Genomic DNA, 15,287 nt, shown 5'->3' on the forward strand with positions numbered 1-15,287 from the left:
AAAGGCTAGTCGAAGCCTCAATGCATAGTACTAAATGGTAACAGCCAAGAGTAGACGGTGATGGTCAACCGGGAGATGGAGGAGCGCCCAGCGTACGCCCACCTTACTCGAATACCGTTACAACTTCGCTAAACTACACAGGGCTAAGGTTTTAGATAACCAATGTGACGGAAGGAAGTGACAGCAATACACACAAGAGAGGGCGGAGATCACGTCATTAGATGGTAGACGTGAGCATCGTCTAAACATTCATTACATATAAACATTACATAGCCACACCAATTCATCTCCACTCAAGCCAAAAAAGCTCAAAGCATACTCCTCCTCTTCGCCAACTTCTGATACTGCCTCGACGTCCTCGTCTGCCCATCCTCCATTTCATAATCCGACGCTATACTACCCGGCCTAACAGTCACAGGTGGTCTGAGACTCTCCACTCCACTAGCAGGCCGTAGTTTTGTCGGTGCAGAACGTTCTCTCATACTGAATCTGCGTTTGACCGTTTCGGCTATCTGGGCGAAGAAGCCGTTAACACCTTTGACTTCTCTTGGTGAAGCTTCGTGTATCGGTCCGTGGGTATGGGCATGCATGTGTACGTGCGGCTGGCCGTGGCCGTGGCTACCGAGGAGATGCGATTTCTCTCCAGGCTCCATGTATAAGTGGTTGCCCTCGTGGTTTACGAACCAGTTTACCATGTATTGTTTGCCTTCTGGGCCGCCGCCACAAGATCCGGCGAGGACGTGCGACGGGGGCGAGTTGACGGCGAGGGCGAAGAGGTTTGGCGGTTCGCAAAAGTCCGTTACCAGGCCGCGGTGGAAGATGAAGTAGATGAGGACGAAGACGTTCATGGCGAAGACGAGAGCAAGTATGAGTACCCATGCTTTGGAAGCGCCGGGCATGCCCCCGGATGCATATTGTTGGGCTTTGAGCGAGGCGTTGAAGTATTGCGTTTGGTACTCGTCGAGCATAGGGTGGGAATAGTTCTGTGGTTTGGGTCAGCGAGTTCGCTTGTCGAGTGTAGGAAGCGGCGAGACGCCAATAGCAGGAGACAAAGAGATGCATACCCAGAATGTCACAAAAGGCGTATCCACCATACTCAACAGCAGAGTACACCCCGCCAAAACAGCAAGAGCCTCCCCTAAGCTGGGTATGGCATTGCTTAGGTCGACCTGAAGGTTTTCTGGATCCGGGTTGGTAGGCTTCAACACCAGCTGTGTCAATAGTCTGGATGTACTCGCATTTGCATCCATGAGGCCAGTGCCGAGTGACAGACTGTTGGACCAGTCAGTACCTATGTCGCGCCAATTAGCCACGCCCTTTGTATTGACGCTGACTTCGTCTCCTGTCTCGACGAAGGCCTTTTTGTCGTTGGGATCTTCGCAAAGTGCTTCCATAGTGGCGCCCGAGCCGGTAACGTTATGTCGTGTACTGCATCCCGGTCTAACTGTAAGATGTAATTTGCATAGCGAGAAGATGCCCGTTCCATCCATGCCAACATCATCTGGTCCTCCTTGTCCTAGCAGATAAATTGCGGATCGTCCCCAGGCAAAGCTAGTGTGGTTCATGATTGTGTTGAAAGGCAAGGGGTATTTGCCGAAGACAGGCGGCCAATTCTTCGTGGTTGTTGTGTCGTTAACATCCCAGCCGAAGATCTCATCCACCACAGTCTTGTTGGTTGTGGTCGCGTTGTCCCTGATACCGGGAACGTTTCCCCAAGAAAGAAGATCGACCTCATCATCATTAGGCCAGGCGGTGTATACGATGGGTTCTAGCTCTGTCTTGTTCATGTTTACGCATAATACGTTCAACACTGGTGATGGCACCGAAGCGCGCAACGAGTACGTTCCTTCGGAGTTTAGCTCCTCAGGCTGCAGGATTCCATTTCTTTGGTCGCGGGCAGCAGCGAAGACGCCCGAGTGGGGCATAGCCATTGTCACGTTGTTGATAACTCTACCGTGCTTCTGGGACGTCTCAGTAGTGTTGACGATGTCGATCCATTGCCCAGTGACCGTAGTGTTTTCGTACAGAAGCCCAAAGCCTTGGGGTCGTAACTTTTGGATTGAAGTGCCGTTGCCGTTCCTGGCTGACAGATCCCAATCTGAGAGGTAGCGCTGGAAATTGTGGTATCCTTGGCCAGCGTGTTCCATTTGTAAGCATGTTTCTCCTTGGGCATTCTTGTCGGTTCGAATCGGTGTCTGGCACATTTCCTTGAGATAATTGATGTTTGCGAAGTCGCTCTTGACACGACCAGCCAGGACCAGGCCGTTATCCCAATTACCATCTCTTAGCATAGGCTGAACAGTAGCGGCAGCTGCAGATGAGTAAAGCGTCGCCAGAACAGCGCTCAGCAAACTCAGTATGCCCAGAAAAGACAGTCCAGCATACTTTGCAGTCTCCCAGTGGGTGATCAAAGTGCCTATCACAAAAAGGTCAGAACACGCCTCACAAACGATCCACACAAGACATCTGCTTACCTGGTTGAACAACCCACCTCCACATACTAAGTTCCGACAGCGTGACCCCCCTCCCATGATCCTTCATAAACGCCCTCCGACTAAGTACCTGCCCAAGGAAAGCCACAAAAGCCGTCACAAAAGACAGCTCAATAAGCTTCGCCATGACCGTCGTAAGCAAAATAGCATCAGCTGGTGTAATAGGCCCATGGCTAGTAATGCGCCGCCCATAATGAGGGGCACGGATAGCCAGGGCCAAGAAGATGCCTGAGAACAAGCACGAGAACAAGGATATGACGATCAAAGACAGATTGAGCCAGGTAAAGCGTGGGTGGTAAAAGTCTCTTGTAGTCGCGCATTCATGAGTTGGGCGAAAGTCATTTTCGTATGCCGACTTGATCGAGGGAGCGGCGCCGCCACCTCGGAGTCCATCGGTATCAGCGGAGTGTATGTATGTTTCGTATTCATTTATGCTGCTGTTGCTTTGCTTTGCGTTCTTGAGTATGCCGTGCCGAAACTCTTCGTATGTGCCGACGTCGGGGCTCGCTCTGCCAACGTCGGGGCTGAACCTGTCTCGTCGCAGATCGGGTGTGGACTCATTTGAGCTCTTGGGGAAGCCTCCAAAGTACGGGTCGGCTGAGCCTAGAGGCGAGAATGCGCCGGGGCTTTTCGTGGGTGGGCTCTTGGGGCCGGGACCGACGGCTCGTCGCGGAATGGGTTGTATGCTAACGCGCCTGGCCGTCTGCGTTGTCGCGACAGGAGATGTTGCTATGCCTAGTCCATTGTCCTTGCCGCGCTGGAAGCCGTCTGCGATATCTTCCTCCTCGTCCTCCTCCTGTACGATGCTTGGTGTGTTGCGACCGACGGCGGTGGTATCGCTCTGGAGCCGTGCGTAGTGCGGTCGCGCAGGCGGCGGGGTAGTAAGCCCAAGGGTATGGGAGTTGCTGGAGAAGCCGAGCGAAGGCAGGGCGGGCGTATTGTCTGAGCTCTCAGAGAGGTCCGAGGACTCCTGCATGAGTGGCCGGCGGTCGACCATGATGCCTAGCGTATAGCGCCCCTCTTGTTGTTGCCTGCGTTTCAGCCTTCTCTTCTTATAGTGCTCTTGCGGTCGGTATTGGCGGGAGGCTGCGCGAGGCCGCGTTTGTATGACCTGGGGCTGCAGGTGAGCGGCTCAGCTTGGATGCGACGGCAAGACTTCACGACAGGGGAGAGAGGAAATAGACTGTCGCAAAGAGAAGAGACGACATCGCAAGGTTAATCGGCGAAAAGCCTGAAGAATAAGGCCTCAAGAGATGACCCGACTGTCCGCTGCGGTTGCACGCACGTTCAGCTGTCGCTGGGCGGCTGCACGCTGTTCGCTTGTGGCGCTTGATTATGGCCCCCAAACTACATCCAGACCACTCTGCTGTGCCTCGTAGTGGTCCATAGTCTCCATAGTGCCTCTTCTAACCGGTAGCGAATGCGCAGCTGTCCATCACGGCTGCTTGCGCTTTGTGAGCATGTCTGGCCGTTCGGCAAGCTTGACGAAGCTTGTGTCTCCTTCTGCAGTTTGCAATATGCCCTGCGCAGCAATGCAAACAATCATTGCCAAGCTGTAGGCAGACGATATCAGGGTGTCTCAATGGGCCTGGTGATGCGTGACAACCCTTGGGGGGAATCAATCGGGTTTGGTGATGTGGTACACGGTGGAGTGTTGGGGTTCAGCCCCTCCCCACAAACGGAGGCTCCACGCGTCGCGTTGTGAGCTAAGGAAAGCACCAACACTGGACGGGCTTCACGCCTGCATTCTACCCGATAGCCTTGACATGCTCATCAACCAGACACTTCCAGTCCGCACTCCCATAATAAACTGTATGCCCATCATCATGCGTCAACTGCCCCGTACTCTGTACCGTATCCCCCAGCTGCCAAAACAGATCCGCCGCCATCCCACTATCTCTCAACGACAAACTGGTCTTCTGCCAGCCCCCCTCCACAGGACAGTGATCCTCCTTCTTGGGTACACCGTATTCCTCAAACAGACACGGTTTGTTGAGCTTTTCACAAATCTGAGCATGCGCTTCAATCCAGCCGTCGCCAAACGAGTTGCTTACGCCCCAGCTATCCGGGTACAGGTGGAAGGTGCCGAAACTTATGTTGCCCAATCTCAAATTTGCTTCCCAGTCTATGCCTTCAGTATACTGGTAGGGGTAGGAGCCGTCGCCCGAAAGACCGAAGCCCTCATCGCCCACGGTGATCATGTGGTCCGAGTCGAGAGAGCGGATGTAGTCACTCGTTTGGCGGATCCAGTTCGTAAGGACCGATGTCTGGCAGAGACTGCAGCGCGGTTCATTGGCCAGTTCCCACGCGAACACAGCGTTGGAGTTGCGATGACGCGAAATGACAGCTTTGATGTACGCCTGGTACATGGTCTGGCATTTAGTCGCTGTGTACCACTGCGCATTGCTGATTACGCCGCACGCGGAAAAGTAGGCGGCCATGCCCCCGTAATCGGTCCAGTTGTTCACAAAGTTGATGATGAGCTTTATTCCGTGTTTTTCTGCAGCATTGACTACGGCGTCGAGGCGCTGGAGACCATTTGTGCCTGTGTTGATCGTGGCGGTAGATCCAGAGAAGGACTGGAAGTATACTGTGCCGGAATTTGGAATGGTTTTGACGTCGTTGAAACCCCATATCCGGAGTACTTTCTGGCCCGAGGTGGCTAGGTGGCCCATGATTACATCGACATCATTATCGTTTGTCAAGAAAGGGATCCAGTAGGAGTTGGTTCCAGCGTAATCTAATGACAATATGAGTGGTGCGAAGATGGCTAGCGGTCTATCGACTTACACTTAGTTACACCATCAATGTTGAACTTGAGACCATCAACTTTTGAGATGGAGGCTCGTGGGGACAGATCGATTGCCGAGGGCAACGCTGTCGCAGCCGCGCCAAGGGCAAGTATCGGGAGTATCTTCATGATGCTGAAACGGGACTTCGGTTTCGGCGAGTGTGCCATTGCTATGTAGGGCTCGCTGCCACAGAACTTATAGGAATCTGTCGCGACTACGCTCAATACTCACTCGAAGCGGAGCGGCACAGGGCTCTCCGCTTTGAATTGGATCACACGGCAATCGTACCTTGAAGTGACTCTAGTTGTGGGGTAATATAGTAGCCAAGGTCCTAGCATGGTCGTAATTGGTGCACTAGAGACGAAGGGGCTTCCTTTCAATTACCATGTTTGGCAAGGATGCATCGGACCGCCAGCTCCCGCATTACATCGAGTAGATTTTTATATCTCTGGAAATATGTGAGAGGAAAATAATCAGTAATCGCGACAGTTGCGTAAAGCATATAGCAACCACGGAGGCGAAGTTGCAGAATTTCCCCGCGGCTAACAAACCATGCAATGTATTCGGCACAGACTTTCCGACAAACCAGCATCAACGAAACAAGGATTGTACCCGGAAGCGGAAGAGGCGATGAAACGAAACAAGTGATAACGAACCAAGAAAGACTCGATAGTAGGAGAAGTTATCAAGACTTTTATTAGGTAATGGAAGAAACATTGCCGAGTCGGCTGGAGTAAATTGCAGCATCGGTTTGCACCAAGCTCTTTCGCAGGCTCCGTAGGCGTCTTGATAGTGTTATCTATCTTGACGTTCGTAACCGCACAGTCTTGGCTTTGAGTGGAGCTTTGGTGGAGATGCACAAACGTCCGTTGCGCGCTGAGAGGGGAGAAGAACAAGCAATGCGCAAAATGGAAATCCGGGATGAGCAAAGGTCTCTAGATGAGAAGGTGGCAGTACGATGAGGCAAATGCGAATGCGAAAGATGACTAGCAATCAACAAAGCCGATCAAACGATAATGCTAACAAGGAGCACCAGGTCCAATGCGGTCTCCAGACGATAATGAACTTGATTAATCGGCAGTTGCCCGCTGATAAAAGCAAGCAACCCCAGCGTTCGGATAATATTAGGGAGAACGGGAGAAGTCGCTGAGAAGAAGAAAGCCTTTATCCCGACTTTGCCCTGCCGCTCGCTTTACCTGGGTCATGTCGAGCATAGGGCTGCAGCGACGCACGTGCGCGTACAAAGTCTGCCTGCATGTCCTGGAGCTGAGATGTGTCAGTGCTGGTCCTTCCATTTCATATCCCATGAAGTGATATGGGCCAAACCATGTCAATGTAATACCAATGATTGGCGCCGAACCCATGTACTACTGAACTACTACGGCACTTCGTGTCGAGGGACCAAGGCAAGGATAGGGATGGCGAAGTTTGGTCCTTCCATCTCCACGCTAACGGTCGCGAGAACGGTGCTCGGATCAGATCCACCCTGTTATTTCATCCTTTTTCTTGCTTTCTGGAAACCAACATGCATGGCGTAACCTGAGGAGATTTGCTGACAGCGTGTCGTTCGTAACGAAGGCGCCCAACTCTGCACCAAGTGGTCTGGATTGCAGGCCTTAGTCGAGCAGTTTAATCCGGGCGGTGATGGCATGGCAGACGCAACCGTGTGGTACGGACGCCTAGTGTGGGGGTAGTTGGAGTTATACAACATGGTGGACGTCAACGACGCCGCCAACTGTCAGCAAGTCAGATCGCGATAGTGAGCAACCACCGGTGAGTAACCTGACGTGGGCGGTGAAAGATGGCGAGTCATCCAATAGTGGGACAACCATTCGGAGTCGGGGTTCTTTTCGGTAGGCGCCTTTCCAACTCGGAATATGCATACAGACAGTCGCATGCTCGATGATGCAGTCGACCTTGATCTGGCAGCGGTCGCGCATTGTTTTGCATGCCGTGCAACCGGCATCTTGCTTATGGGCTGCAGAGCTGACCTTGTATAGCGGTACACAGAACTAAGATCTGAGCTAGTGCCGTCGCGTGGCGTAACCGAAGTACAGGCAGCGTTGGGAACAATGACCACGAGTCTGGTGTTGCATGTCTCAGTCCCACGCGAGGCGCGTAAGACGTGGGAACTCGAAGTCGAAAGCGCACGGCGTAACTTGCCGTTCCAGTTAGTGCCCCGCAGTGTCGCCGTTGGAACCAGAAGAGGATATGAGCAGGGACGTCGTACTAGATGAAGCAAGGAGAGGTCTGCCCTGGGGTACGTTTCAGGCCCAAATTTGAGGATCTGGCTTTTGAAAATTGAGACAAGAGGGCAAAGCAAAGCGTTGTGGTATAGCATCCCACACATCAGCTCTCTAGGATAGCCCTGGAACGTGCTGCACATTGAGGCTCGGGCCGGTTAGGGCCGGAAATGTGACCTGGACTATCGAGTCTGACCCCGGGTCCGCGTACACGGTTGATCGACCATAGCGGCCGAACGCGTACAGTATCGAATTTTCCGCGCTCGGCTGCGGCAGAGGCCTCTTAATTGCAAGGATCCCGCACCTCCTGAATAATCTTCGTGTTGGTCAGGCGAAACCATGCGTGACCGGTCGCCTGGTGCTGAATTACTGAATGACCTATATTGTATTTGTACGACACATATTCGTTAAGAACGGCTGCGATTGGAAAAGCAATCGCATCGTTCCTAGAATTACTGAACGTGGTGTTGCCGAAGACTACCGAATGTCCGTGCTGGAACGTTCAAATGGGCGTACGGCATGAAATTTGACAGCAAGAGCTGATCGTCCTTCGTCGGTGGCCCACCACAAGGGCGATATGACACGAGAACCAACGTCTGCCAGGAGGTTCGTGGAAAAACAATAGACATGAGAAATTGCCGTTCTTACTCGAGGTGCTTTCTGCCAATGACATCCTTTGGAGAATGACGCACAAGCATTTCAGCCACCGCCGATTCCGACTTTCTAAGGCCCGAGCCCTGCGAGCACCGTCACAGTTCCTCACCTCAGCCTCCCTCAAAACAAAATCCTGCCAAGACTAGGCGGAAGCGGGGGGTAGACCGCGGTGCCCTAAAATCTCCCGCTCCTCTTGCTTCCTGTGATTCCAGAAACTAGCAGGCTTTCTTTGAGCGTCGTTCGTTGTCCCCAGGTCGTCCAGTCGCCATGAGTATTCGGATAAATGCGACGGTCCAAGAGGCCCGAACAGCTGCAAACCACAGCCAGGAACAATGGGACCGATTCTACGTAGGTATACTCTTGTCGCAAGGGTATGCTTGGCTAACGGGACTAGTTCATAACCAAAGACGAGGCCAGGCAGCTTGCAGAGGCGCACCCTGACTGGAAAAGATGGATCCTCATCCCCGCGAACGAGAAAGAACAAATGCTGGAGAGGATCAACGCCCGCCTGAGTGCTGAAGGTATCCCACCTGTCGAGATGATCATCCTGAAGTGGCGGGTGTCGCAGTTGCTCCGAGACATCCAGCGGAAATATGGTATGTGCATTTGTGCCCAACTCTGGTGACTCGAGGTAGCGGTCGGCTACGGTGACGCCCTGTACAAGTACATTAGCTGATTCAAATGACTTTGCAGAAGCCGGCAGCATGCTACAAGGGATGCCAGGCACGAGCTCAGGGTCAGGATCGGGGTCACCAATACAAGTCCAGACAGCCCAATCGCCTCCAGACAGCAGCGTTCAGTCATCGAGCCCACAACGAACGGAGTATTCACCAAGCGAAACTCGCCCATACGATCCAATACGGGATGTGTAAATCCCAAGCCCCCGGGAGGAGATTTGTCTTTCACAGCGCGCGTTCAAAGTCGAGAACAGGAACACCCGACGAATATTTGGTATTCGAGCCTGATACCCCAGACCACAAAGCGCGGCGTGCATAGCGAGGAAAGAGCAACTAGCGAAACCACCTCACGAGGAGACGGAGCGCCATAGGATCCAGCAAGCTATCTTTGTGCGATCGTTGTGGAGGCTTCGAGGAGACGCATCGGCAAGAGATATCGCGTCGAGCGAAGCGGACTATACAACCGCAGCGTTCCATGCGGCTACACCGAGCGGGCTCGACTCGGGGTTGTGTATAGTGCTCTGGTACGTAGCCTGGGCAGTGCCGAGGGTGTTGTGCGCTGCCCAATCCGGTATCTGCCTACTTCCAATGTCTCTTGCTTGCTTTTCCATGTACCTGCAGCTTTCCACACGTCTCAATTCCCCGACGCTGGCTACTCATTGTTGATTGGCACGCAGCGTGCATCTGGCCTTGGCGTCGTGGCTTTTCCGTCCCCGTGCATTGTGCATACAGCCCAATCTCGAAAGAGTCGGAAACAACGACGGTTCTAGACCGCGCATGGCATTTTCTCCGGTTTCTTTTGGCGTTTCCTTTTCGACGCTGCCCTTTCGCATGTCTCAATCTAGGAACAATGCATTCTAGTATTGGACGCTATCAAATTTCGTCTCCTGTTGTTCCAACGAGGTATACTCATTCGCTGCTAACAATGGAAGAAAGAAACTCTTGTGTATGTCGTGTGGGCCAGCGTCGCAGGGTAAGGGTCGCTAAGCGTCGAGTCGTGGAGCGAGTGGGCGAAGCGGTCTTGTATGACGCAGCTGAGGGCAGCTCATCGGTGTGTCCTTCCGAGGTCGGCTAGGCTGATCGATCTTTAGATGCTCCTACGGTCTCATGAGCTGCTCACCCCGCTCGTCAGAGGGGTGTGGTTCATCTGCGTAACAACTCTGGCCATCGCTGGAAGCGTAAGTAATGGACAATCATGGCCTGCAGAGTTGGTCGGGCATCTCTGGACTTCCAGGCTTGTAAGCCCGAGGAGGTTACCGGCGCAAAGGTTCAATGCTTGCTTGCTGGCCGAGGAGCGTGTGCGGGAGCGTTGTGACATCGGAGGGGAGCCGCACGTCTGTGTGACAACTACGCCATCGTGTTAGAGGTTCCTAAAGGATGTGGCATCGTAGATGCTGATACCGAGCCGGATGACAGCTTGATGAAGAGGGTGAAAGGTCGTGAGGGCTGGAGACAGAACATGTCCGACGTGACTGCCTCCAAAGTATGGTACCCTAGCAACTAGTACTTGCCTCATCCATGTCAAAGGGCAGCCACATCCACTTCTCATCTTCAAACTCTTGTACACAACGGCCTCCTGTACTCTCTACATCTCCCCGTGCCCGAGATCCGACTGCGACACGCGGAATGCATCCCACTATCACGCGTCTCACACGGAGTGAACTAGGGGGCACAGTCGCCACTACCCGCATCGCTCTACCGTATCTCTCAGCCTCCTGCACCTCAACACCGGTAACGAGAGCTGCAGCGCCTCGCATATCTGTCGAAAATCGGATTCAGCAAGGTCAAGAGGCTTTGCCAGATCTTTCTCAACCAAGCCGAGCCTTCTGCGGATGACGCTATACGTCGCGCGCCCAAGACAGTACTAACGACGGATCAAGGCTTCACTGCAGCTTTAGTACAGAATATCCATTGTACGAATGAGTTCTGTTCTTGTGCAGGAAGCTCCGTTGTTCGCTCAAGAGTCGTTCACTCTGGTGAGTAGCCAAGACCCACAATGGAAGGAGCACTAGCCGCCGTTTGACATCTGCTTCTTCCCGTAGCCTGGTCCAACACCGGCCCTACTCTCCCGTCAGAGTTCAAGCTGCATCGTGCAGGCTGACGGTCTTGTCGCGAGCCGCCTGCTGGAACCTTCCATGGAAGTCCCGTCAGTGCACCGTGGCCGTCGGGACGAGATTGCTGGGTACTGGTGACTATGTGCCTCCCGCCTGAGCATCTCCCCAGCATCAGCAGTAAGTGGAACTCACAAACGCATCGTATGTTGACTCCAGTGTCCATGTTATGACACAACAGTAGTGCAGCGGAGTGACACGAGAAGTCTTGTCCCTCCGACCTGCGCCTTCATCGTAGCAACGAAGGGGACAGCTCGGTGACCCCTCAGCGCAGCGGACCTACGTCCGTCACCGAATGCAGCTCACTGCATACATGTACCCACCATACCCACCTCGAACGCGCCGTGCCTATATTGACGGCTCCACCCGTACCTCATTACGATCACGCGAATACGCTCGGTAGCGCGGCCTCGACGGCCATATACACTCTCGGTTCGAATGAGGCAGTGCTATCGAGCCGCCTGGGCTTAGCATATACCGTTAGGCTGGACTGGACAGCTGCCAGGCGCAGCTTGATGTACCACAGTGGAGCCTCATGCATGCTGTATGCTGTGTCTTGCAGGACATGTATTGCTACAGCCACGTCGTAGTACAAGGGGCAGGGCCTGTCCAAGGATAGATGCCTTGAGTTGTCTGCTGTCATCATAGCGATACATGAATCGCCATGGCAGTCTTTCTCAGTCCTCATTTAGACGATCGGCGCCGTTAGATCGGGCTATCGCTTGAGCTCCTCCGCTGTGCCATGTCCAAATGAAGCTATGGAGCGGCAAGAATGCATCACGCCACACATACGGTACTGAGAGTCTTGACTACCAGCTGCGCTAGGGTTTGCTGTTATTGCTGCATACATCGAAGACACATTGAAGTGACGCACCACAAGCCTCCCAGGTACCCACAATTAGGGGTTCGCGACTGGAATGTGATTCCTAGGCACCATGACGCCAGACAATGCAATCGTAAAGATACTGTAGTGATCATAGACTCGACTGGGCAGTGTATGTATAGTGATCTCATAACACAATCTGGTACTAGATAGTATTTGACAGAAGAATGTCTGTGACTCCTGGAATGCTCTACTCCCTGAACGTGTACTGGTCATGACACTGTCGCTTTCATCGAAGAACCTGAACTTGTCACACAGCAACATCACGTTATTTGAAGTCAAGTCATGAAGTCCGAGAAGAGTTTAGACAATCCCTCTTTGTTCGATTTTCGGACTCCAGTCGGCCTATATCGTTTCAAACGTAGCAAGACATCACTCTAGCCGGATCAGTCGACGCTCCAAAACCCCCAAATCGAGACGTTGCCCAATTGCAGGTGGACATAGTGTCCTGGTATCATTGATATCATAACCACGGCCAAGCGTAGCTAGCCAGAGACCATAACGAGTCTCTTTCCGATGCCACCAAAGCTTCCATGTCATAATTCATATTCCCCGTTCCCCGTGTTTTTGCCTTTTTGTATTCGTGGTGGACCTAATCTGACCAACTACCCTTGCATACCAAAGCCAGGCTCAATACCAGCCTGCTTCAACGCCTTTGCTTTCCGCGAATCCACCTCCTTCTTCTCTGCTTTTTGGGACGCTGCCAGCGCGCGGACTTGGTCTTCTTCGGCGAACATTGCGCCTTTGGGGTGTTCTTCTCGGTCGAGGTCGACGGTCGCGCATATGGTGACGTTCTCGCCTCGTACGGTCATGACGCCGGGGAGCTTGACGTCGTGTATTAGCCAGCGGGGCACGGAGAGGTCGGAGGAGGGCGATGCATCGGGGTTGCGGGCTGCTATTCGCTCGTAGCATTCTGTGAGGACGAGGTTGGCTGGGGAGCGTTAGCTGCGGTATCGATGACGCGGGGAGGGCTGGTGGTGGACGCACCGAATTGGTCGTAGGAGCGTAATATGCCAATGTACTCTTTCTCGTCACGCAGTAGTACGTCGACCTTTTCTGAATTGTGTCAACGTCATGTCCTCTCAGACTCCTGGCTAGGTGTGTCCATACTGTCCACCATGTCTAATAGCATTGCCGATGTCAGGAAGGCCTGCGGTGGGAGGTCGACGGGGAGTACAGGGGGCGGCGCCTGCCCTCGTGCACCACCGAGCATGTTCGCATGTTGTGGTGGTGGAGTGGCACTGTATACGCCTTCGTAACCTGGGGCGGTATTAGCACTGCGCCATTGTGCGTGTCGGCGGGGCTCGTGGCTCACCAGAAGACGGCGAGGGCCCGCGTGGAATCTCGGAGCCTGGGGGTTGCAGCTGTCCAGGTGCCTGCATGGAGCGCTGGAGCATGGCGTTGAAGTCCGGGCCCATGTTTGGGGCACCTCCAGCGGCCGCGGGGCCTCGTGGTGGGCGTTGGTTGTAGGCCATTGTGGGGGGTTGCGCAGTGAGTCGGGCGAGAGTAGTGGTGTTGGTTTAGCGGTTACGAGGGGGCGATGGGTATGGAGCTATCATGGCGAGGCGGCGCATACAATTCTACCTTCACTCGCGTGTTTACGTCGTTGACGCTGCCCGAAATCGCCAACCACTCACGTATGCCAAGCCCCGCTAGTCATGAACTCTGGATGGGAAAGACGTCTTGCATCGCCCTAACTTCTATCCATTTGTCGCTCACATCCCATTACCTAGCTATACTCGCTCAACATACGAAGCGCCCCTGTTTAAGTTCGGGGTTGTTGGGAAAGGATTCTTGTGCAAAGATACCCATTCGTTCACTGAAGTAGAGGAGCTCTCCTGCGCAGCCCTCAGCATCCAGATCGAAGCCATCTTGAGGGAACATCGGTTTTTTGTAGATCCCAGTGGACATTCGAGTTCGTCGTATTAGAGTGTACACAATTCTCGACTTGTTGCCCAGTACGTGTCTTGCGGTCTGAGAGACTGGACAACACTCGTGGACGAATCGGAGCTGAGCTACGCCGCAAGAGAGCTCCATTTAGGGCGAGCCTTCGTCCTGCATTTGCACCCTATTTCCCAATCATATCGTACTTGTTTTCGATCGCATTCAGCTCTCAATATCTTCTCTGCAACAGTGTTCTACACTTCAACTCATCGGTAAACCATTCACCTTCTTTTCGTCCACGATGGCTGGCATATTCAGAGTCTTCAAAAGCAAATGGATCACACCCCCAAAAGAGGTCCATGAAGATTATACTGGCAGGAACATCATTGTGACTGGTGCGACTTCGGGTATCGGCGTAGAGGCAGTCTTCAAGTTTGCGAAATTGGGTGCCGCCAAAGTCATCATCGCCGCGCGCGATGTGAAGAAAGGCGAATCCACGAGATCGGCTCTGGAGGCTCGGCTCAGATGCAATGATCAGCTGGAGGTTTGGGAACTCGATATGATGTCGTATGACAGCGTGGAAGCTTTCGCCAACCGCGCAAACGCGCTTGACCATCTCGACATAGCTGTGTTGAACGCTGGTGCTTGGCGAGTCAAGTTCATACAGTCAAAATATGGATGGGAAGAGGACATACAGGTCAACACGCTGTCTACAACACTTTTGGCCGTTTTGCTTCTACCAAAACTGAAGGAGTCTCAACAGCACACTGGCAAAATCCCAGTTCTTGAGTTTGTCAACTCTGGCCTACATCAGCGCGCCGTTGTTCCGCTAGAGGTCCGGCACAAGCCCAGCGTACTCGAGCACTACAACAAAGAAGAAAACCACAAGGAGGGCAGCCAGTACAAGTTCTCCAAGGTCTTCCTTATGCACGCTACGAACAAGCTTGCAGAAGAGATATCTTCAGGCGATGTCATCATCACCAGCATCTGCCCCGGTTGGGTCAACACCGACTTGGGACGCGATCGCTTCTTTCCCGGCGTGCACATATTGGCGTTCTTCTTCATCTTCTTGTTCATGAGATCTGCGGCTTCTGCTGCGAACATGGTGTTGAGTGGGACCACCCAGGGGGAGAGTGTACATGGCAGGTTTTGGAAAGAGGACAGCATTCAGCCAACTTCACCGAGCCTGGCAGGACCTGAGATGAAGGAGCTAAGTGCAAGGATGTGGGACGAGATTATCGATGCACTAGAGAAGGATGTCCCACATATCAGCAAGGCGGTTGATGCGGCATTCTCGAAGCGCTGAAGGTTGGCGAATTCAGAACCTAGGATTAGAGAGGACACGACTACCAAGAAATTGTTGCGCAGCTGTATGGTGAATTGCCAAAGACGATGCCGTGTTGCCAGACCCAGCTGACATGTGGCTGAGACTAGAGGCGCAGGCACCTCCACACATGACGTACCGGCAGCCGAATTGGAGCATCATAGTGCCTAGAACATGCATCGGGTGCCTCGAAGCCTGCGCATTCCCTCGTCCAGCAAAGTCAGACA

The 15,287-nt window shown here is 53.3% G+C and overlaps 5 protein-coding genes across 5 annotated transcripts; 2 read left to right on the plus strand and 3 right to left on the minus strand.

The window, feature by feature from the left end:
- Positions 1-308: 308 nt before the first annotated feature.
- J4E86_005360 (uncharacterized protein) lies at positions 309-3,489 on the minus strand (the record flags this gene model as incomplete). Its single annotated transcript, XM_051445894.1, has 3 exons — positions 309-983; positions 1,065-2,416; positions 2,475-3,489. The coding sequence occupies 3 exons, from the start codon at positions 3,487-3,489 to the stop codon at positions 309-311; spliced, it is 3,042 nt and encodes a 1,013-aa protein (XP_051302661.1).
- A 751-nt stretch (positions 3,490-4,240) lies between these two features.
- On the minus strand, positions 4,241-5,451 carry J4E86_005361 (uncharacterized protein; the record flags this gene model as incomplete). The annotated part of the gene is made up of 2 exons (XM_051445895.1): positions 4,241-5,232; positions 5,283-5,451. The coding sequence occupies 2 exons, from the start codon at positions 5,449-5,451 to the stop codon at positions 4,241-4,243; spliced, it is 1,161 nt and encodes a 386-aa protein (XP_051302662.1).
- A 2,997-nt stretch (positions 5,452-8,448) lies between these two features.
- On the plus strand, positions 8,449-8,857 carry J4E86_005362 (uncharacterized protein; the record flags this gene model as incomplete). The annotated part of the gene is made up of 3 exons (XM_051445896.1): positions 8,449-8,529; positions 8,576-8,777; positions 8,817-8,857. 3 exons carry the CDS (start codon positions 8,449-8,451, stop codon positions 8,855-8,857), a joined length of 324 nt encoding a protein of 107 aa, XP_051302663.1.
- Positions 8,858-12,457: 3,600 nt separating this feature from the next.
- On the minus strand, positions 12,458-13,327 carry J4E86_005363 (uncharacterized protein; the record flags this gene model as incomplete). The annotated part of the gene is made up of 4 exons (XM_051445897.1): positions 12,458-12,783; positions 12,840-12,908; positions 12,963-13,112; positions 13,168-13,327. The coding sequence occupies 4 exons, from the start codon at positions 13,325-13,327 to the stop codon at positions 12,458-12,460; spliced, it is 705 nt and encodes a 234-aa protein (XP_051302664.1).
- Positions 13,328-14,037: 710 nt separating this feature from the next.
- Positions 14,038-15,042, plus strand: J4E86_005364 (uncharacterized protein; the record flags this gene model as incomplete). Its single annotated transcript, XM_051445898.1, has 1 exon — positions 14,038-15,042. One exon carries the CDS (start codon positions 14,038-14,040, stop codon positions 15,040-15,042), a length of 1,005 nt encoding a protein of 334 aa, XP_051302665.1.
- Between the last annotated feature and the right edge of the window lie 245 nt (positions 15,043-15,287).

This window comes from Alternaria arbusti (assembly GCF_024043155.1).
Source record: "Alternaria arbusti strain BMP 1465 chromosome Unknown scaffold_6, whole genome shotgun sequence".
In the NCBI taxonomy this organism is placed as follows: domain Eukaryota; kingdom Fungi; phylum Ascomycota; class Dothideomycetes; order Pleosporales; family Pleosporaceae; genus Alternaria; species Alternaria arbusti.